The sequence below is a fragment of the Microcaecilia unicolor genome, chromosome 7 (assembly GCF_901765095.1).
Source record: "Microcaecilia unicolor chromosome 7, aMicUni1.1, whole genome shotgun sequence".
NCBI classification, from domain to species: domain Eukaryota; kingdom Metazoa; phylum Chordata; class Amphibia; order Gymnophiona; family Siphonopidae; genus Microcaecilia; species Microcaecilia unicolor.
This window is the reverse complement of record NC_044037.1, coordinates 181,004,169-181,028,058: the sequence shown is the minus strand read 5'-3', so window position 1 is coordinate 181,028,058 and position 23,890 is coordinate 181,004,169. Positions and strand designations below refer to the sequence as shown.

At 44.5% G+C, this 23,890-nt stretch overlaps 1 protein-coding gene across 1 annotated transcript in view; it reads left to right on the top strand.

Moving 5' to 3' along the window:
* The window catches only part of LOC115474743 (potassium voltage-gated channel subfamily H member 8-like), a 625,512-nt gene that overhangs the window by 240,100 nt on the left and 361,522 nt on the right, over window positions 1-23,890 (top strand). The window contains exon 4 of the mRNA XM_030210385.1: window positions 21,898-22,147. Coding sequence (XP_030066245.1) covers window positions 21,898-22,147 — 250 coding nt within the window. The remainder of the gene's footprint in view (window positions 1-21,897; window positions 22,148-23,890) is intronic.

The following is a 23,890-nucleotide window of genomic DNA, read 5'->3' as shown; positions in this document are numbered from 1 at the left end:
AGCCAATTAGTGCTGCTAATTGATTAAGTACCACTTATTAGCACTGATTGGCTTGTTAACTAAGTTGTACACATCATTTGGCCATGTGGCCAAATTAGTGCACACAACTTAAGGTGCCATATATGGAATTTGGGGGTTAGTACTGATAATTGGTGCTAATAGGTACTAAAATGTGCACGCTGTGTTGTAGAATACGTCAGTGATTTCCAAACCTGGTCCTGGAGGCACCCCAGCCAGTCAGCTTTTCAGGATATCCATAATGAATAATCATAATGTTGTCTAAGGTTTCCTTCAATAAATAGTTGCAGCAAATTTATATAATATACTTGACAACTGTTACAATTATATTCATCTTTATTACATCTGTTAATCTCATAAATCTAACAATTATTGTCTAAAATCCCCATATACCTATCATTCATTCATCCACTCACACAAACTTAAATCTCTAAAACTAATATCAAAAACTATTATCAAAAACTATATCGTTACAATACAATACCCTGGGTATTGTAACGATATAGTTTTTGATAATAGTTTTTGATATTAGTTTTAGAGATTTAAGTTTGTGTGAGTGGATGAATGAATGATAGGTATATGGGGATTTTAGACAATAATTGTTAGATTTATGAGATTAACAGATGTAATAAAGATGAATATAATTGTAACAGTTGTCAAGTATATTATAATGAATAATCATGAGAGAGATTTGCATGCAGTGAAGGCAGTGCACACAGATCTCTCTCACGTATATTCATTGTGGACATCCTGAAAACCTGACTGGCTGGGGTGCCTTAGGACCAGGTGTGGGAACCACTGGAATGCGCGCTGAAATTTCCATCATCTTTGAGTTCCCATTATAGAATATTGTTGGGTGTCGATTTTGTTCAGCGCTAATTTTTGAGCACCATTTACTGAATCTGGACCTAAATACACCTAACACAGCATAAAATGGAGTACCATGGGACACAATTGGCCATCCTGCCATAACATTGAAATCTGCATGAGCTAAACATGCACTAAAAAAATTCTCCATTTATTTAGAGGGGGGTGGTGTCATGGGCGGAGAATGAGCATTCCTGTGCTAATAAGTTAGCACACCTACATTACCTGATGCTAGCTGATAAGCGCATGGATAACGCAGAAGCCCTTAGCATCTACAAAATGGGTGGCAGTAAGTGCTTACGACGTAATTTTTAAAAATGGTTCCACACTAATGACAATATTAGCGTATGGCTATTAATGCAAAAATAAGAAAAAAGGCATTTTTACATCTGCAGTACGAATGGCCTTAGCACACAGCAAACACCTGAATAAGGGCATGCTATGGCCACTTTTTACCATAGCTTAGTAAAAGGACCCCTTTGAAAATTAACATCTAGCATACGCAGATTTTGGCGCATCCCACAGTACTGCATTTTTTTTGCTGCGTTAGGTGTATATTAGTAAAAGGGCCCTGTAGTAGCGTGAGCGAGGGTGGGCCTGAAGCCTTTAAAAACTACAACCACACCTAGGTTTAAATATGAAATAAAGATTACTTTATGTTCATTTTAAAAGTTACCATTTCAGCAGGATTCCAAGCTAAACTTGACCTATCTTGTTGCAGGAATTGATGCATGAATTTATGATACTTCAGGAGTCAGACAGCACACCAGAATGAGAGAGAAATCTTCTTTATTTGCCAGCAAACAAAGTAGAACATCAGCATTAAGTCTCTTCTTCTCTTTCTCAGCTCTCTGTGTCTTTGTGGCTTCTGTCTCAGCTGCTTCTCTTCTTATGCTGTCTTCTCCTTCTTCTGTCTGTTCCTTCTGTCCTTCTCTTTCTTCTGAGCTCCTTCTGTCCTTCTTTCTTTTGTCTGTTCCTTCTGACGTAAACTGCTTCTTCTCCCACTTAAATACAGTTCTATCTAGCCTAGCCTAGCCCCCTTACTCTCCAATTGGTTAAGGAATAGATTGATTACCTTGCCTCAACCAATCAGCTTTATACAAATATCAGTTACATAGGTTCCAGACATCCTAAACTGACCTATGACCTGGGGGCCCCTCAAGCTAGACATTTGGGCTTCAGAACTCCTACATGTTATTATGATTGATTTCTCATCTATAGCTTAACCTGGGTTCACTTAGAGGATAATGGATATTCTTACATTTATTATTCTCATATTCCTAGTACTAACTGCTAACTAAACTCTGGCATTCATTAAAGGGGTCAAGGGCCAATCTTACTTAATAGCATACAGCTATAGTTTGTTATTTCTTTCAAGATCCATTCCTACATTTTACCTATAATTAATCAAGGAGAAGAGAGCTGACTAGTCCTGACCTTTTTCACCCACCAGCTCCATACATTAAACCAGCCAGAACTATGGCTAAGTCAAACCATATGTTGATCTCTTCAACTACAGTTTTGCTTAGAAAGTCAGACAAAGAGTAATACAGAATTTAGAAAGACATTCTACACATTAACTACACAGAATACATATTCTAAAATAAGCATAATAAAATTCCCTATAAAACAAATCTAAACATCAGGAATATCTACATATTAAGCACTTCTAAATAATATTTCAGTTTTAAACTACGGCATGTCTGGCTCATTCCTTTGTTCATTCATAATAGTATACACATGTGCCAGCATTTAACAATCCATCAATCACAAGGGACAGAGTTTCATTTCTCACTGACCTTTCTAACCTTTAGCTCGGCAAGCTAGACTCTAAAATAATATGAACCATCTGGCATTTCTTCACTTTAGTTGCAAGGTAAAAAATTGAACTTTTTAAACACCAGACTTTTAATATCATTTCTTTGTCCACTGCCTCATTCCCCCCTTTGAGACTAAAATCAGCTTATGCAGAGATAAGTCTCACAACTCAAACTCTGGAGATTATAGTGGTCCTAACTAGGAATAGACTTATGAACCACCATTACCCTACTTGTTAAGGTCCGACGGCATACTGCCGAAGCACATGAGGCCAGGAAACAAAACAACAACCCTGCTAGAACTAAGACTATTAGGGAAATGAACAAGGGACGTATCCAGGAGGTCAATGACCACCACCAGGAGGTAAGGTCTAATCCTCCTCGGTAATCCTCCACATTAAGGCTGGCCAACTGTAGGACTTTATCCATGGCATGCCTAACTACATGCGTCCTATTTATGACAATGGTACAGCACTCTGAAGAATTTAGCACTGTGCAGAGGCCACCCTGGGCTGCAAAGAGATAATCAAGACCCATACGGTTATACCGAGAAACTATACTTAATTCATTAATTTGATCCTGCAATGCATTGACTACCACATTCAGCTCATGAACTAGAACATGAAGTAGGGATTGAAGTCTCCGGGTGGCCATACCTAGTTCAGTAATACCCGCTACCGGGCCCCCAATTGGAATCCAGGCCGTAGCAGAAAGGGCTACAAGTCTCTTTTTAGTCAGAGGATAAGTAGAATTGATATACTGGAGGGCTAATTCAATCGCCTCATCCTCTGTGGCAACGGAGGAGGGTAAGGACAAGGCCTCTCGCTTAGAGCGGTGCGGGGATGGTGGTTTGAGAAGAGGAATAACTTTAGGAAAATAATTCAAGGTTACCAATACACAAAAATCATATGTGGGGGGAAGAATCATGTGGAGGACATTATCACAGAGCCAGTAATGACCAAGGAGAGGGCGACGAAAGTTCCCAATAAATGTAGGCACAGGATGGAGATTAGGATGCCCATAATGCGAGCCCCTATCCCAGGGGGAACGAAGAAGAAATGGAGACTTTGTACACCATAGGTGCCAATCCCCAATTGTAACAGACCGCTCATATGATGCAACCCCTTCATACCCCGGGGACTTATGAAAGTAGAAAATAGGATGGGACACTATAGTCTTCTCAGTAGTATAGTTAGGAGCCAGATAATCACCTTGGTCATAATCTGCAGGTATGGTAGTAGGGCACATAGGAGTACCTGGAGAAACTACCCACACAGGTTCCTCCTTCTCTGGGAGAACATTAGTATAGTTACAGGGAATGGGAAGAACAGTTGAGATGTCTCTTGTTAAACAAAACACTCCAGAAGCTGGATAGGGAGACGTAAAAACCGGCCTTAGAGAAGAGTCAGAGGGGGAAGTAGCATTATAAAAGGACCACCAAGTATAATCCTGGCTCCAAGGACCTGAACTCGAAAAGTAGGGAGGTATAAGAGCTGGGAGCTGCACAGGGACAGGAACAGCTGGGACATCTGTAGTATAAGGAGAAAATCGGGAACACACAATACAAGGGGAAGTAATCTTTGCCTGGCTAATTAGTTCCTGGACAGAGTGTAACCAAAGGTTGGAGCGAGTTGGGGTTTTAGGAACAAGGAGGCAAGGAGTAGAAAACAACAAAAGCATCCAAACTACTAACATTTTCTTTCTTCCTAATCTAAAACAAATACAGCAAACTAATTAAGCAATAATATTTCAACAGTCTGTGCTAATCACAGATTACTCTCATATAATGTTCTCAGTCTTTGAGTTCTTATACCAGTTGGGATAGACCCTCAACTGACAAGGATCAAGCTCTCAAATTCCAAGAAAGCCAGAATCTGGGCAAGAAAGAGTCTCAGTGTGAAGCCGAAGTTCAGCAGCTCCTTCAGTGTGCAGTTGACCCTTCTTTTCAGCTAGTAGATTCTTTGGTTCGGGTCAGGCGCAACTTCAATGGCTCCGCAGGATCTCTTTCTGCTCTCCACTGTTTAGGCTCCGTCTGATCCGTGCTGGGCTCAGTCTGATCAGCAGACTTAATTCGAGACCAATGGACCCATGGAGTTATCCCTGCGACCTTCACAGCTGTAGGGGTAGAAAGCAAAACAGTAAAAGGTCCTTTCCATCGGGGCCCCAAAGGCTGGAGCCTCCAGTCTTTCACCCAAACTCTATCCCCTGGCAGGAAGGAATGTACCTGAGCCTGGAAGGGGACAGGGTTTATTTCTCTCACATAAGACTGAAGCTCAGAAATTATCTTGCCCAAGAGGGCTACCTGCTTCTGCACCTGGGCAGACCCTAAAATCCCTATGTCTCCCTTAATTCCCTGCAAAATGGCTGGGGGCTTCCCATACACAATTTCAAAGGGAGAGAGGGCTGTTCCTTTAGTTGGGGTGCATCGGAGGCGGAAGAGGGCTAGTGGCAGTGCCTGTGGCCATTTCAGTTGGGTTTCCTGACAAATCTTTGCTAGGCTATTTTTCAAGGTTCTGTTTGCCCGCTCAACCTGCCCTGAACTCTGGGGACGATAAGCACAATGCAATTTCCAGGTAATGCGCAATGCGCGGGACAGGGCCTGAAGTGTAGCTTCAACAAAGACGGGACCATTATCTGAACCTATGGCAAGGGGCAATCCATACCTGGGGATGACATCCCTAAGGAGGGCTCGAGCTACTTCTGTGGCTTTCTCAGTGACTGTAGGATATGCTTCCACCCACCCAGAAAAGGTACAGACCATGACCAAGAGGTATCGGAGCCTACCGCTCCTGGGCATTTCTGTGAAGTCTATAACTAGGGACTCAAAGGGTGTTAGTCCTCTAGACTGAACTCCTGGTGGAATACGGGGTCCCTGACGAGCATTATTCTGGGCACAGAGAGTACATCGGGCAGAGGCAGTGGCAACCAGACTATCCAATCCTTCCAGCACCACTACTCGACTGAGTAGGCGGGCTAGTGCTGTTTTCCCTAAGTGTGATAGGTCATGAGCTTGAGACACTACAGGCCAAGCTAGGTGGCGTGGCACCAGAACTCTGGTATCAGGGAGATGTAACCAGCCATCAGGTCTCCTTACTGCACCTTCCTCTTGAGCCCATTTCTCTTCCATTTGGGTATACATAGGCGTCCATTCTTGCAATCGAATTTGGAACAGGGGGGTCACAGTACTTGCTGGGGGTCCTCGAGCAGCTTCCTTGGCCACCCGATCAGCATGGTGGTTCCCTCGGGCCACTGGAGTATCTATCCTTTGGTGTCCCCTGCAATGAATAACAGCTACCTTCTTAGGGGCCCACACAGCCTCTAGCAGCTGAAGTATTTCAGGTCCATACTTAACAGGTTGGCCTGCAGCATTTATGAGTCCCTTTTCCTTATACAAAGCTCCATGAGCGTGTAAAGTTGTGAAGGCATACTTGGAATCAGTATAAATGTTGGTTACCAGTCCTGCTGCTAGCTCCAGAGCTCGTATGAGGGCCACAAGTTCTGCTTTCTGGGCTGAAGTTCCTTGGGGCAGGGCTCTTGCTTCTATCACCTTGTCCTCTGTCACCACAGCATAGCCTGCCAATCGCTTGGAGTTCTCCACGTAACTGCTTCCATCTGTGAAATAAATTACATCTGGGTCCCTCCACGGAACATCTTTAAGATCTGGTTGACTGGAGTACACTTCATCCATGGTTTGGATACAGTCATGATCCGGTGGTCCCTCAGATGCTGGCAAAAGAGTGGCGGGATTGAATGTAGCCACCGTTTCCAGGTGTATCCGTGGATTCTCACATAAGCTAGCTTGGTACTTAACCATGCGGTTATTTGTAAACCAGTGGTTGCCCTTATACTCCATGAGGGTAAGAACTGCGTGGGGGACTTTAACAACCAGTTCTTGCCCCAAGGTCAGCTTGTCAGCTTCCTGGACCAGTAAGGCTGTTGCTGCAATGGCCCTCATGCAGGCTGGCCATCCTTTAGCCACTCCATCCAGCTGTTTAGACAGGTATGCAACAGGCCTCTGCCAGGATCCCATCATCTGGGTCAGCACACCCAGAGCAACCCCCTGTCGCTCATGGACATACAGTGAGAAAGGTTTCTCCACATCAGGAAGGCCTAACGCAGGGGCTTGGAGTAGGGCTTTCTTTATGGCAATGAAGGATTGTTGAGCAGTAGGTCCCCATTCAAATGGTTCCTTTTCACCCCCCTTTGTGGCTTGGTAAAGGGGTTTCGCCATCAGTGCAAAATTTGGAATCCAAATTCTGCAGAATCCGGCTGCTCCCAGAAATTCCCTAACTTCTCTTCTGGACTTGGGTTGAGGAATTGCAGCAACTGCTTGCTTCCTACTGACATCCAGTCTCCGACTTCCCTGGGAAATACAGAAGCCCAGATACTTCACTTCTGACTGACAAAGTTGGGCCTTTGAGCATGAGACCTTATAGCCTGCATCCAAGAGTAGCTCCAGCAATTCTCTGGTAGCCTCAAAACACTCTTCCTGAGTCACTGCTGCAATCAGGAGGTCATCTACATACTGGAGTAAAACTCGCCTGGAAGGCTCAGATTTAAAAGTCTTAAGGTCTTGTCCTAGGGCAGTCCCAAAAATAGTGGGGGAATTCTTGAACCCCTGTGGCAGGCGGGTCCATGTATACTGAAGCTTCCTTCCTGTTACTGGGTTTTCCCATTGAAAGGCAAAAAGCAGTTGACTGGCGGGGGCCACCCGAATACAAAAGAAGGCATCTTTTAGGTCTAGTGTCGTGAAATGGGTAGCTCCAGAAGGTATCAATCCTAACAGGACATATGGATTAGGCACTACAGGGTGTAATGAAATAGTGGATTTGTTGACCACTCGTAAGTCTTGGACTGGCCGGTAGTCCTCAGTCCCTGGCTTCTGAACTGGCAACAGTGGCGTATTCCATGGAGACTGACAAGGACGAATAATTCCATGGGATAACAGACGATTCAGGTGTGCTTGGATCCCTTCCAGAGCCTTTCTGGGAATTGGGTATTGGCGAAGATGGATTGGCCGGGCACTTGGAAGTAAGTCTACATGGACAGGAGGAATATTTCGGGCCAACCCTGGGGGATTATCTTCTGCCCATACCCCACTGACCTGAAAGCTGTCCGCCAGGGGTAGGTCAACTTGGCCCTGCGACTGATGCAGCCGCCATTCTTCTTCAAGGGGGCAGCAGAAACTCAATATACCCTTAGGGCTGGATGTCGGGGGCCGAAAGGAGACTGAAGTCTGGCCATCAGAGTCAAAGGAAATTTGAGCCCTAAGCTTGGACAGCAGGTCTCGACCTAACAAAGGGATTGGACAGTCTGGCATATACAGGAATTCATGAGTGACTGTGTGTGAGCCTAATTGGCATCTACGGGTCGTCAGGAAGGGCCTCCGGTTCTGCACCCCCGTGGCTCCCACCACTCGGACAGTTTTTCCAGACACAGGCGCTAATCGCTCCGTCACAACAGAATGTTCAGCTCCTGTATCAATCATGAATGGAATTGAGCGGCTCCCTATAGTTAACTTGACCATAGGTTCCTGGGAGCCCAGTTTGTAGGAACCCGGTCTGTCCTATTCGTCCCATTCTGCCATCTCGGCTATCCCGATGATGTCAGATTCAGCAGGCTCATATCTTCCCTCTCGAACTCGGCCTCGGCTTCCTCGATCTCCTGGTCCCCTTCTCAGTCCCTGGCGCCTCTGGGGGCATTCATCTTTCCAGTGCCCTCTTTCCTTACAGTAGGCACACTGATCCCTCTCCAATCTTGGTCTGGGATTCTCCCCCCTTGGCCGGGATTGATTGAAGGAATCTCGGGGCCTGGCTGGTGGTCCGGGGTCCCACTTTGGCTTCCCATTAGCTAGAGGTCGACCTCGATTAAGGGTGGAATTAGTAATGGCTGCCGCTAAAAGGTCGGCCTTCTTCTGCATCTTCCGGTCAGCCTCTCGGCGCACCTCCTGATCTCTATTAATGAAAACCTTGGTTGCGATCTCAATTAGCTGGGTGGTATTCATCCCTGCGAATCCCTCCTGACGCTGCAACTTCTTCTGGATATCTGGCATACTCTGGGCCACCAATGCACTATTCACCATTCTCTGGTTTTCTAGTGCTTCAGGATCAAATGGGGTGTATGTTCTGTAGGCTTCAATTAGTCGCTCTAAAAAGGCCCCAGGGGATTCAGTTGCCCCTTGGAGAATTTCAGAGACCTTTGCCAGATTAATGGGCCTCTTTATGCCTTTCCTCATACCTTCCAGCAAGTCCCGGCAATAGCCAGACAACAGTTCATAGTGCTGCCCATCATTTGGATCCCAAACTGGAGCTGCGCGAGGAAACCGAGCTCTAACCCATCCCTCTGGGTCCTGTGTCCCCCCGGGGACACGCTCTCGCGTGATGGCCTCAGCATTTTGCAAAATCTTCCGCCTCTCCTCAGTTGTGAAGAGGGTCAGGAGAAGTTGTTGACAATCAGTCCAGGTTGGGTTATGGGTGGCCATAATGCTAGCCACTAGGTCCACCACTGCCTGAGGCTTTTCAGTATAAGAGGGGTAATGCGTCTTCCAATTCAGGAGATCGGTGGTTGTGAAGGGTACATACTGATAGGCCTGTGCCTGTATAACCTGACCCTGATTATTAGGATCCGGTCGAGTGGTAGTTACCTGTCGAAGTGGCAGAACTCTCGAAGAGGTGGGGATGGAACCTGAGGTAGAGCTAGGAGCTACCCTCCTATCATGCTCAGAAGTGATTGCAGCAGGTCTAACCCATTCAGGGGAGGTAGGTTGAAACCCTGAGGGATGGGGAGGGGTACTCATAGACTGAGAGGTAGTCACAGGTGATTCAGTCCATTGAAAGGGATGCCGGGCCCCTGATGAGTGGGGAGGGGTATTAGAAGGAGAGGCTGGGCTGTCAGGAGTTGAGGAATCAGGGAGTGGAGCCCAAAGCGGGTCTACAGAGGTTAGCAGGGAAGGATGTGGCAGAGGAGGGTAGAGACTGGCTGAAAAGTCCAACCTAGGATGTGGTGGGGTTCGCACAGTGGGGGAGGAACTATCCGGAGAAGCCTGTACTGGAGAAGCTTGGGCTGGGCGGCGTGGATCTCTAGGGGCGGCACGGAACCCCAACAATGGGCCATAAGGTGGTGGCTCAAGGTCTGAGGGGTCATCAGAGAGTATGGGTTTCTCAGACAGGGTAGGGGCGGAAGCCACCGATTGGGTGGTAGGCTTCCTAGGGCTCTTTCCCTCTTCCAATTTAGATTTTCTAATCTTTCTTTGAGCACGGCCTAACATGAATTTTACTGGGGATCCCATATAAGTTTTCAACCAAGAGGGAGGGTCAGTCACAAGGCTATCCCAGGAATCTATATAAGGGAGTTGTTCAGAATATTCTGGTTCTCCTACAATTATGCTGTAGACCTTCCGGATTACTTCAATATCTAAGCTGCCACTAGGGGGCCACCCCACTCCCATAGATGGCCACTCAACTTCACACAAGGTTCTTAAAGTACTTGAGCTTAAAGTCTGTCCATAGTCATTAATTAAAAATCCTTTTTTGAAATTCTTAAGCATACAGTCTAGGGGAGTATCAATTTGTCTAGACGATTTCCCTCCCATAATGCTTACAGTTACAACACACAAAAAGGGGGGGGAATTTTTTTGGATTTGCGGTAAGGGGTCCGCAGATCCAGAAACAAAATGGTAGACAGACAACAATCGCTTCCTTCCGTTGCTGGCCAATTGAACTCGCGTTAATTGGAAACGCAGCTATAAGAAGTCCGCACTCATTTAGCATTCACGCATCACACATTCTGCACAAAAAATCCCACCCAACAATTTCAGATTTCTCAGATACAGATAAGCTTAAGCGGTTTCGCTTCTAATCTCCACTAGACTAGAAGGTACTAGGGCCTTCGCTGAGAGTTGATCAGACTCTCCTTCCCCCAATTTTTGAGGGGCTGGTTTACAGGTTCCTAGCTAGGATTACAATACAGAATACAGAATACATACCCGGCGAATGTTCTCCAGTCAGTTGGGTGCTGGGATTAATGCAGGATTCAGGATCCCACTGCTGCCACCAAGAATTGTTGCAGGAATTGATGCATGAATTTATGATACTTCAGGAGTCAGACAGCACACCAGAATGAGAGAGAAATCTTCTTTATTTGCCAGCAAACAAAGTAGAACATCAGCATTAAGTCTCTTCTTCTCTTTCTCAGCTCTCTGTGTCTTTGTGGCTTCTGTCTCAGCTGCTTCTCTTCTTATGCTGTCTTCTCCTTCTTCTGTCTGTTCCTTCTGTCCTTCTCTTTCTTCTGAGCTCCTTCTGTCCTTCTTTCTTTTGTCTGTTCCTTCTGACGTAAACTGCTTCTTCTCCCACTTAAATACAGTTCTATCTAGCCTAGCCTAGCCCCCTTACTCTCCAATTGGTTAAGGAATAGATTGATTACCTTGCCTCAACCAATCAGCTTTATACAAATATCAGTTACATAGGTTCCAGACATCCTAAACTGACCTATGACCTGGGGGCCCCTCAAGCTAGACATTGGGCTCCAGAACTCCTACATGTTATTATGATTGATTTCTCATCTATAGCTTAACCTGGGTTCACTTAGAGGATAATGGATATTCTTACATTTATTATTCTCATATTCCTAGTACTAACTGCTAACTAAACTCTGGCATTCATTAAAGGGGTCAAGGGCCAATCTTACTTAATAGCATACAGCTATAGTTTGTTATTTCTTTCAAGATCCATTCCTACATTTTACCTATAATTAATCAAGGAGAAGAGAGCTGACTAGTCCTGACCTTTTTCACCCACCAGCTCCATACATTAAACCAGCCAGAACTATGGCTAAGTCAAACCATATGTTGATCTCTTCAACTACAGTTTTGCTTAGAAAGTCAGACAAAGAGTAATACAGAATTTAGAAAGACATTCTACACATTAACTACACAGAATACATATTCTAAAATAAGCATAATCAAATTCCCTATAAAACAAATCTAAACATCAGGAATATCTACATATTAAGCACTTCTAAATAATATTTCAGTTTTAAACTACAGCATGTCTGGCTCATTCCTTTGTTCATTCATAATAGTATACACATGTGCCAGCATTTAACAATCCATCAATCACAAGGGACAGAGTTTCATTTCTCACTGACCTTTCTAACCTTTAGCTCGGCAAGCTAGACTCTAAAATAATATGAACCATCTGGCATTTCTTCACTTTAGTTGCAAGGTAAAAAATTGAACTTTTTAAACACCAGACTTTTAATATCATTTCTTTGTCCACTGCCTCAATCTGAGTAGATCTTATACAGCTTATACTTTTGCGCGGGAGGCATAGGGTGGAGGGCTTCTCTTCTCTCCTCTTGGCCTCCCTGAATGATCTGTGCTGAGGATTTTTATCCTGCCTTGGACCACACCCTCCCTGCTCTGCACCTGCTGAGTCATCTCTTCCCTGCTCTATGGCCGCCTTTTAAGGTGGCTCTGCAACTCTGAGGGAGTGCTGTTAAGGGAGAATGGTAATTTCCTATAGACTCCCTCACAGGCCCCCTAGTGCACCATCCTGAAATGTGTGGTGAATGTGTTACCCAAAGGTGCCAGGATACTGTCTCATGTGCAAAATATATAAAAGCAAAACCCCTCTGTTACGACATCACCAGCAGAATAGGGTTCTACTAAATAGGTGATTAATCAATATAAATCGATTTAACCAGCCAAAAATGGCTCCTGGCTGGTTAAATCACCTGTTCAGGGCTAACTGGTCATTTTCAGTGGCACTTAACCAGTTAATGCCCAACTCAAAGCCGGCTATTTTTAGGAATGTTCCGGATGTGAAGTCTGCATTTGGCTGCTTAAGTGCCAATATTCAGCACTTAACTGGCCAGGGTAACATCATAAAGAGGACCACATAAAAGTCAGTATTATCTTTGTGGTGTCCCATAGCCAGTTAAGTGCTGAATATTTATTTATTTATTTGGTACACTTGTATCCCACATTTTCCCAGCTTGTGCACATACATTCTCAGTCACAACCTAATTATTTTTGTACCATGCGCAATGTAGGGTTAAATGCCTTTCCCAGAATCACAAGAAGCTGCAGTGGGAATTGAACCCAATTCCCCAGATTATCAGCCCACTGCACTAACTATTAGCCTACTGCTATAATCCATCAAACATATAAACGGCAAGGGACCGACTCACCTGCAAATGCGCAGTAGAGACTTCCCTCTCTGTCCCGCCCTCGCGTCAAGACGTGATGACGTCAGTGGGCGGAACAGAGAGGGAAACGGAGTTGGAGTCACTGTCGGATGCTGCTGCCTGGAAACAAACATCGCGCGCACCAACCTCCACCCTCCCCCCCATCCACGCCGCCGCTCCTGCCCTCCTCCGTATCGGGCCCCCTGCACTGACCTAACAGCGCCTCTCACCTCCATGTGGAAGCTCTGCAGGCAGCAGCAGAGCGATCTGCAGCTGCCTGCAGCGCTTTCACACGGAGGTGAGAGGCGCTGTCAGGTCAGTGCAGGGGGCCCGGCACGGAGGGGGGAGGGAGCGGCGGCGAGGAGGGTAGCTGGAAATCTCGCCCGTTTTACGGGCTTAACGGCTAGTGTATATATAAGTGACCACTGTCCTGTTCTATCATATGGAGCAGGGCTGAAACAATATTGTACGGTTTATGCAAACGAGACTGGATCATGACTGAAGTGTGAGAAACCATTTTTAGCTTCACGGTGACATCGTTGCCCAAGCTTGGTCTGTGCATTGTCTGCCATTTTCTTCAGTACGCCAGTATCACCAAAGCAACTCGCATGTTTATAAAAGCATAATAAGGCTGATAATGTATTATCATAAAAGTTGCCAAAAATTATGCATGCAAATTTGGGCATGCGCCCAATTTGCACATGCAATTTAATTGAATAACGTGCCAATTAGCCTCAATAATTGGCTTTTAAAATTTAAAATTTAATTGGCATTTACACATGTAAATATATTTATTTATTTATTTATTTGTTACATTTGTATCCCACATTTTCCCACCTATTTGCAGGCTCAATGTGGCTTACATAATACCGGAGAGGATTTACGTGCAATCAGAAAAAGAGGTGCAGAAATGGGAGGGTCATGGGCATAACGAGGGTGTTCCTAAAATTAATGTGCATTGTTATAGAATAACGGGGATATACACCTAATGTAGGTGTGTACATTTGCATACGTTTCAGCTGGTACAAATGGCCTTCCCAGGCATAAGCGCTATTCTATAAACCACACCTAACTTTAAGCAGCGCTTTTTTTGGCACTGATTTCTTTGGTCCATAGATAGAATCTATGTACCCGAGCCCAAAAGACCTCAAATGGCACAAAACATACTTTAGAGTGGAGGAGTGGCCTAATGGTTAGCGCAGCGGACTTTGATCCTGCCAACCTGGGTTCAATTCCCACTGTAGCTCCTTGTGACCTTGGCCAAGTCACTTAGGGGCCCTTTTACTAAGCCACATAATCACTTACACATGCCCAACATGCACCAATTTGCAACTACCACGAGGCTACCGCATGACCTGGGCAGTATTTTCATTTTTTACTGCGCTAACTGGGCAGTAATCGGCATTGTACGCACACTGATGATTACCGCCCGGTTAACATGTGAGACCTTACCGATAAGTCAATGGGTGGCAGTAAGGCCTCAGGCCCAAAATGGACGCGCACCAATTTTCATTTTGCCATGTCCATTTTCGGCTAAAAAAAGAGGCCTTTTTTGCAGATTTACTGAAAACGAACCTGCGCGCATCCAATACACAAGTCTACACCAGCGCGGGCCACTTTTCAGCGTACTTTAGTAAAAAGATCCCTGATCCCTCCATTGCCCCAGAGAAAGTACCTGCATATAATGTGTACATCACTGCGTACATCTAGTAGCACTATAGAAATTATTATTAGTAGTAGTAGTTTATTGTTATTAGACCTCCTGTGGAGCATCTCCTCAAACTCTAAAAGCATTTAAAAATACTGTATTTACCCTGGCATCACAGATGGTTATTCTTTACAACCAGCTTCCTAGCCTCCAGGTGGGTGAATCAAACCCATTGTTGGGCCCTTGAGTCTAACCTTTTTTTGATTGACTAAAAACTACGTGACGAATATGAAAACTATATGCATCTGTAGCCAATTTTACAATGATAAAAAAGCATGTCTTCCCATCCCAGTCCAGAGTAAGAACTGTTGAATTAGCAGTTTTCTCCAGCATGTAGATATATCATAATGCCCACCAATCTCTTTTCTCTCTAAAGACATATCCAATTTATTTTTGAATTGATTTACTGTTGTGACCATAACTATTACTGCTGACTATGTGTTCCATAATTTTATGACTCTTAAAGTTGAGTTGTAACGGGAGAGCCTTTTCATTTCTTGGGAAACCCACCCCCCTTTCTGACTTCCGAATTTTATAATTGATTTTTAGAGCTAGTAATGTCATTCAGTTAATAGAGAGTCATAAGTGCACACTGACCTCTAAGTTTTGTTCCCTGTGACCTCTAAGTTTTGTTCCCTGTTATATGTTGTCCACATTTGAGCTGCTGTATGAGAACATCTATCTAAAGCACAAGGAATTTAACAATCCTGGCACAGAATTGAAACGAAATACACAAAGATTATTTAGCAAGATGCCCTTTGGCGCTCTGCGTGTCTTTGGATATGGGGCATCTTCGAACTTAAAGACATACAAATCTTATGAAAATAGATTCAACAACTTTGCATAAAATCTAGGAAAACAAATTTGCTAATCTACTTTTATCCTAATTTCTGCAGAAAGAAAACTTCCATGATCACTGACCCCACAAATAACTTCTCTGATCTGTGTTTTGACACCAAAATTTCCAGAGCATATCACGGAGCTGAGAGGAGCTGGATAGAGATGCCAGGTTTTTTTTTCTTTTTTTCTCAGAGCCACATAGGCATGAATATACAGACACAATTTTCATCCCTTAATAACTTTCTTGTTTTGCATCCAATGCACACCGAATTTTAATACCTTTTGGAACATCGTCCAAAAATATTTTAGGACAGGGCAGTGGGGACATGATGATTTTGACTGCGTTAATTTTTAAAAAAATATTCCACAAATTATTTTTACTATTATATCTTCTTGAGCCAGTTGACGCATAAGACAGCCAGACACGTCTTCCACACTGGTTGGTCGTGTGTTTTATCTCAATGACGTCCTTTTTCAATGGGTTGACACCACTCCTGTCTTTCCTGAGCCTCTTTTCCTTTCTGGTTTACAGTTCATGGGTTGTCTTGGTATGTGCTGTACATTTTTTTGTAGGTACTCAAATTATCTTAAGTCATCATTGCTGTTGCACTATCTTACTAACTAGTGGCTATATGCAATTTTACCACCTAATATCTTTTTGGTTTTGTATTCGATCCATACCACATATTCTGGGCACAGTCGGGGATCCATAAGCATCATGAGAAAGATATTTTTGAGGAGCATCCATGTATTCTGTGAACGTACATGTGTGCAAATATCCTGCTTACTTTCGAAGGAGAAGGGTGGCCATCTTCCGACACAAATCGGGAGATGGCCGGCCTTCTCCTAATGCCGGCCAAATCGGTATAATTGAAAGCCGATTTTGGCTGGCTTCAACTGCTTTCCGTCGCAAGGGCCGGCCAAAGTTCAAGGGGGCGTGTCGGCAGTGTACCGAAGGCGGGACGGGAGCGTGGTTAACAGATGGCCAGCCTCGGCCGATAATAGAAAAAAGAAGGCCGGCCCTGACGAGCATTTGGCCGACTTACTTGGTCCCTTTTTGTTCATGACCAAGCCTCAAAAAGGTGCCCGAACTGACCAGATGACCACAGGAGGGAATCGGGGAACACCTCTCCTTACTCCCCAGTGGTCACCAACCCCCTCCTACCCAAAAAAAAAAATTTAAAAACATTTTTTGTCAGCCTCAAATGCCATACCAAGCTCCATCACAGCAGTATGCAGGTCCTTGGAGCAGTTTTTAGTGGGTGCAGTGCACTTCAGGCAGGCGGACCCAGGCCCATCCCCCACCACCTGTTACATTTGTGGTGGTAAATGTTGAGCCCTCCAAACCCCCCAAAACCCACTGTACCCACAAGTAGGTGCCCCTTCACCCCTTAGGGCTATGGTAGTGGTGTACAGTTGTGGGGAGTGGGGTTTGGGGGGCTCAGCACACAAGGTAAGGGAGCTATGTAGCTGGGATCAATTTGTGATGTCCACTGCAGTGCCCCCTAGGGTGCCCGGTTGGTGTCCTGGCATGTGAGGTGGACCAGTGCACTACAAATGCTGGCTCCTCCCACGAGCAAATGGCTTGGATTTGGCCGGGTTTGAGATGGCCGCCATTAGTTTCCATTATCGGCGAAAACCAATGGCGGCCATCTCTATCACCGGTGATCTCTAAGGGCAGCCCAAATGTTGATATTTGGCCGGCCCCGACCGTATTATCGAAACGAAAGATGGCGGCCATCTTGTTTCGATAATACAGTCAGGTATGCCCCTTTATGGGGCCATCATTATAGATGGCCGGCCCCGTTCGATTATGCCCCTCTACGTCACCTAACATCAAATGGACAGCAAATTTTCAGGACTTGACAGTGGTAGCCAAGAAAAGTCAGACAGAGAGAGGTCAGTACTTAGAATGATTTAGAGGTGTAGTTTATCAACATAGGCTATCGGTAAGAAGTGCTATTTTACCATTAAGAAATGTTATTTTACCACTAACTCAGGCCAATAAGAGGTTCCATTTTATTCAATGACACCTAGGGCCCTATTTACAAAGGCGCGCTAGCATTTTGAGTGCACGATAAAAAGCTGCACGCACTAACCGTTCAGATGCCTATAATATTCCTATGGGCATCTACACTGTGCACGCTAAAAATGCTAGCGCGCCTTTGTAAACAGGGTCCATATTTTATTTATTTATTTATTTATGATACTTCTAACCCACATTATCCCAAACAAGTTTGAGTTCAAAGTGGCTTACAATAAACAGTATTGGATACATAACAAAGAATAATGCATAAGAAAGTAATTAGTTGTAAGAATGCAATTTTACAATACAGCACCATAGTTGATCAGAACTGGGATTAACAGTAAAATAATATGTCTTAACAATAGCCCATGATAACTTCCCTTCTTATGCAGTTAACACTGGAGTTAGCTTCATAAATCATAGGGATGTGCACAGAGCAAGAATATTTGGTTTGCTTAAGCTTTTCTCCTGATTTTCAGATACATTTTACGTAGTCATTTTAATGTAGAATTATTAACATGTGCTAATCAACTTAGCATGCACAATATTTTAAGGCATATTAATGAAGCAAATGTATGTGAATAAATGCACATCCTTAATAAATCGTTCATGCTATAAATTCAGGGCTGGTTGGAACCAAAGGCTATATAGTGCCACAGATGTGCATTCATTAGCCTGCATTTGGTTCCATAGAGCTTGTAGAATTGATTTGCATAGGTTAAAAAGTCTGACTGTGAGTTTACACTTTTTTATTCAAACCAATGGCTGAAAATCAGAAACAGCCTGAAAAAGTATATATTAAAAGAAAATGCCTCAAAATCAGCAAAAAGGTCTAAAAAAAAATCCAAAAGTGAACTGAAAAGATTTTGTTTATGCACATCACTAGATCGTTCCAATACTCGGCACTGTCTGGATAATTGTATCCATTTAAGCATGATCACATATGTAGTTCTATTAAGAGTCCTTTTTTACTAAGCTGCGGCAAAAGAAGGTCTGCGCTGGCGTCAGTACGTGTTTCTGACACACGCTGAAGCCCTCTTTTACTGTAGCGGTTAAAAGGCTGTTTAAAAAAAAAAAAAAAAGAAATGGCCATGGAGCAAGTGAAGCATTTGCATTGCAGCCATTCAGGGGGAAGCACTTAACGGTAAGGGCTCCCACACTAACTTGGCAGTAACTGGGCAATGCACGGCACTGCCCAATTACCGTCAGATAAACACTGGCACTACAAAAATAAAAATATTTTTGTAAAACTGGAAATGGCACGCGCTGGGGGTGGGAACTACTGCTGGGCTGCTGCAGTAGCCCAGTGGTACTTCTGGTTTAGTGAGTGGTAAGCTTGAGTTATCAGCGTGGCCTACCATTAAGTACTTTATTTTATTTATTTTGTTGCATTTGTATCCTACATTTTCCCACCTATTGGCAGGCTCAATGTGGCTTACATAGTACCGTGATGGCGATCGCCAATTCCGGTATGACGAATACAGAGTGATATTGTGGTAAGGTTTATGTGTGACAGGCACATTGGGGAATCAAGGAGGAAGAGTTAAGTTGTGTCCAGGGGAATCAGGTAAGGAAAGAGATAAAAGGAAAGGGGAGGGATGAAGAAGGGAGGGGCGGCAGGAAGGTTACAGAGAAGCAGTCATTTTGTGACCAGCGAGCATAGGAGGAGCAGCACTGACCCAGCCCACCCTCCCGAATACCAGGCAGCATTTGTCACAGCTAGGTGCGTCAGCCTTCAGTGGTTATACAGTGACAGCGACGGGTACACAGCAGCTTAACAGCTAACAGTTATAAGTTATGTGGTAAATCGTTGTTTGAAAAATTGTTGTTGGAAAAGTTGAAACTTAAGCAAAGAAATATATGCCTGCATGGTAGCAGACTTATTGAGAGAATGTACAGAGACACAGCTTGTCTCCTGGCTTGTGAGCCCATGAGGTAACAGTGTGCCCTGTGTACTACCTGTAGGGCATTTACTGGCACATTCCAACTGCAGTCCGTTGCAAGGACGTCCAAATTTCAAGGGGGCATAGCGAAGGCGGGACTTGGGCATTCCTAACGCTTGGACGTCTTTGACCCATAATCGAAAAAAGCAGGGACGTCCCTGACGAACACGTTGACGTTTTCACTCGGACGTGGTTTTTTTTACGAATAAGGCACAAAGTTTTTAAAGTGTGATAAAGTTTTTTGTAAGGATAATTAAAGTTTGTCAATTGACCAATGACAATATCTGTGCATCACTAGGCTATGACGTAGAGTGAAAAGAGTCACTGCCGAGGTCACATCTAATATAATAATTTGCTATGTGAACGTTCGAAAGTGTCTACCTGGGATCGTAACCACCTGCTAACGTCACTGGCCAGCAGTAGAACCCTGCTTGCCTGACATCAGCAGGGGGTTACGATCCCAGTAAGAGACGCGCATTGAAGAACAGCGGGAGCGGGCAGAGACGTCCCTACGTGCACATCGCCCCCCCTCCAAAATCGCCATCCCCCCTCTGCTACCCTTCCTCCCTCCCCCCTCTTACTGGGGTCCCGGCGGCAGCAGTGAAGAACCTCGCGAGTCTGCTGCCTTCCCGTCTCTTCGCTCTCAGCTCTGACTCTGGTCCCGCCCTCATTTCCTGTTTCCGCAAGGGCGGGACCAGAGTCAGAGCTCAGAGTGAAGAGAAGGGAAGGCAGCAGACTCGCGAGGCTCTTCACTGCTGCACCGGGACTCCGGTAAGAGGGGGGAGGGGAGGGTAGCAGAGGGGGGGTTGGCGATTTTGGAGGGGGGGCGACGTGCACGTAGGGGGGTGGGTGGGGCCAGTGTCAGAGAGGGGAGGGCCGCGGCTGGAGGCATTGCAAGGACGTGTCTGTGAGACAGAGAGGAGGGGGACTGGAACCCGGGAGAGAGAGGGAGGGAGGGCCTGGAAATCGGAAGGGAAGAAAGGGGGGCGTGGGACTTGGAGGGTACAGAGGGAGAGAGCGAGCGAGGGAGGGAGAGAGGGATAACCTTACTAGCGCCCGTTTCATTTCACACCGAAACGGGCCTTTTTTACTAGTTAACTTATAAATTCCCTGCTTACATTGATTGAGGTGCTGGGCTTAGTTTGAGATTAGTCAAGAGATAGACATTGACATAGTTGTAGCCATAAATCCAATACAGTAACACTTCAGGTGTATGTGCATCCATCACAGGGTGAGGTAGAAGTGTGATGGATGGACATGCAGACTGTAATCTATTTTTCATAGGATAGTTGGGGATATCTGGTGCACACTAATTATCCTGAGAATAAACATCCTGATATTCAGCCCACTGTGGTTAGCTTTTTTAAAATGCCAGCTGCAGCAGGGGTTTTATATCTGGATAGTTAGTATTGGTATCCGGATACCTGAAGTGCTGGATATCAAGGTATAACTTGGCCGCTGCTACTTATCCAGGTACTGTTGATATTCAAACTGGTACCTGGATAAGTAACCAGATAAAATTAAGGCAACCTTTTTGCTAACCTATCCAGCTAGTTATCTGGTTAGTGGACTTAATATGGCTGCTAACTAGGTAAATGTCAACTCTGCCCTGAAATGCCCTGGCACTACCTGGATAGTGCCAAGGTGATCTGTCCAGATTTTCAGTTGCATTATCTGGATAATGTCTCTGAAAATTCAGTTATGAACCCAGTGAGCAGGTAGGAGCTATTCCTACACAGATAAGCTCCACTGAATACCACCACTGTTTCCTCTAAGCTGAGGAGTACTCCATCTACAGTCCTGCCAGTGGGGGGTGCTGTTTCACTATCACATTTTCAATAGTGAGGGACAGGCAAGTTCTGCAGGATTCCAGGGAACCTGCCTCTCTCTAATGTTTGAAAACACAATATTAAAGTGCCGCCCTCCACTGGCAGCAATGCAGTTGGAGGACTCCCACTGAGTTTAGAAAGAAAAGTGAATACCACCCCCAAGGAGTTCTCCTATATTCTGTAAGGGGTCCTTTTACTAAGGTGCGCTGAAAAATCGCCTGCAGTAGTGTAGACTTTTTGAGTATGCACAGAATTATTTTTCAGCACACATACAAAAAAATGCCTTTTTTGAATTTTTGCCGAAAATGGACGTGCAGCAAAATGAAAATTGCCGCTCATCAATTTTGGGTCTGAGACCTTACCACCAGCCATTGACCTAGCGGTAAAGTCTCATGCGGTAACTGGGTGGTAATAACCTACGCGCGCCCGATATGCGTGGCAGAAAATAAAGTTTTTTTGGCCATGCGTACCAGAAGCGCGCCAAAAATAAAATTACCACAAGAGCCACGCGGTAGCTGTGCAGTAACTCCATTTTGGTGCACGTCGGGCACGCGTAGATGCTTACTCAGCTTATTAAAAGGGCCCCTAAGTTAGTGATTCTGTGTTGTACTCAACGCAAGTGAAATAGTGGTCTTGTTCTAATGGATTCCTTTCTTTCCCACAGAATGTGTTTGGGGAGAAACCTGCCATTCCTGAGTACAAAGTAGCTGCAATCCAAAAATCTCGTTTCATTTTGCTGCATTATGGCACTTTCAAGGCTGGCTGGGACTGGCTTATCCTGCTGGCCACCTTCTATGTAGCTGTGACTGTCCCTTACAATGTCTGCTTCAGCATTGCCCGAGATGACAACCATGCTTCAACTCGGAGCCCACCAAGTGTCAGCGACATCTTTGTGGAGATCCTGTTCATGCTTGGTAAGTGTTTTTTTCCCTTCCATCTGCATGTCAGATCTGGATGAAAGGATGGAGGGAGGAGAGGAAAGCTAACTCGGACTGGTACTTCTAGTGCTCCTGAAGCACCTGTCTCTTGTTATCCACACTAAAAATAAAATACAGGAATTCACCATTCATTACACCCCTCTACAGTAGGTTGAGCGTCCCTGTCACGTTGCCTTCCATTGCATTTGTTGGAGGATACTGACAGGGTAGATGGAAATAAATCCCTATTTTAGTCTCACATTGTAGTGTCCTTCTTCACTTGACACTATCTACTGTGACTCAGATCCTAGGATAATAAAGTCTACCCACATCAATGATGTGCACTTTCTTCCTAACATACCATAGTCAGCATGAGGTTCAGCTTGGATGGATGTGTATTTTTTATCTCACTCACAAGTCTTTACCCTGTATTGGAATGTAGTGACATGCATTGTACACATGTGCACTTTATTACATCTTGTTGTCACAGTATACTTTTATACACGTGTAGAGCCTGCTGATGTTATGATGATTAAGAGTATCAATGTGTACCTCATTTGTGGGTACCCATTAAAATGTCTCTATTTATCACAGTTTGAATATTATTATTATTATTATTATTAGCATTTGTATAGAACTACCAGACGCATGCAGCGCTGAACACCTGACACAGAGAGACAGTCCCTGCTCAATAGAGCTTACAATCTAAAATCACAGTTTAACTGAGGGCTCACACGTATTAGTTTATAAATTGTGTTAATAAGTTGATAAGAAATATCTCAGATGTCAAATCTAATAGTGTTCAATCTCACTGGTTTAATTATTTAGGAGAACTTTTTTTTTTTTTTTGGGGGGGGGGGTTGTACATATGTAAGGCAGCAAGCTTTTCTCTCTCCAACAAACCATTTCTAGTATTTTTTAGAAGGAATCTAACTTCTAAAATGCCATTCCCACTATGAAAGATTAATACAATGCATTCATGCCACCCAGGGAAAGGAAAAGTCTGTGAATCTGTTTACATTCACAGGCTTATCTTCTGAAAATTATCAGGTCAGTTTTCAAAGGATGTTACAGTATATCTGTACCTGTGGCCAGTAAATGAATAATTTCTTTATCTATTGATATTGGGAAGCTATATGAAGAGAGCTGGGGTGAAAGTTCATTTAACTGCTCTGCCACTATCCTTATAGTGAAGGGGCAGAGGGAAGGCACAGCATAGTAAAACAGTAAGTGACGGAAGATAAAGACCTGTATGGTCCATCCAGATAAACTCATGTATCCTGACCTTGATTTGTCCTTGCCATTTTTCTGCCCAGCACTGTCCATGTTCTGAAGTCATCAAAGCCCCTGAAAAGCCCCAGTCCAGCCCATTGAAATCTGTTCAGCCACGATCAGAGCATAGACCATAGAAATCTGCCCAGCACTGGCTTTGCTTCACGATGGCTGGTGTTGCCACCTAATCACCACTAAGCTTCTTTGGATCCATTCCTTCTGAAAAGGATCCCTTTGTGCTTATCCCACACATTTTTGAATTCTGTTACCATTTTCATCTCCACCACCTCCCATGGGAGGGCATTCCAGGTATCTACCACCCTCTCGGTGGAAAAATGCTTCCTGACATTATTCCTGAGTTGGCCGTCCCTTCAACCTCAATTCACATCATCTAGTTCTACCACCTTCCCAACTCTGGAAAAGGTTTGTTTGTAGAATAATACCTTTCAAATATTTGAACGTCTGTAT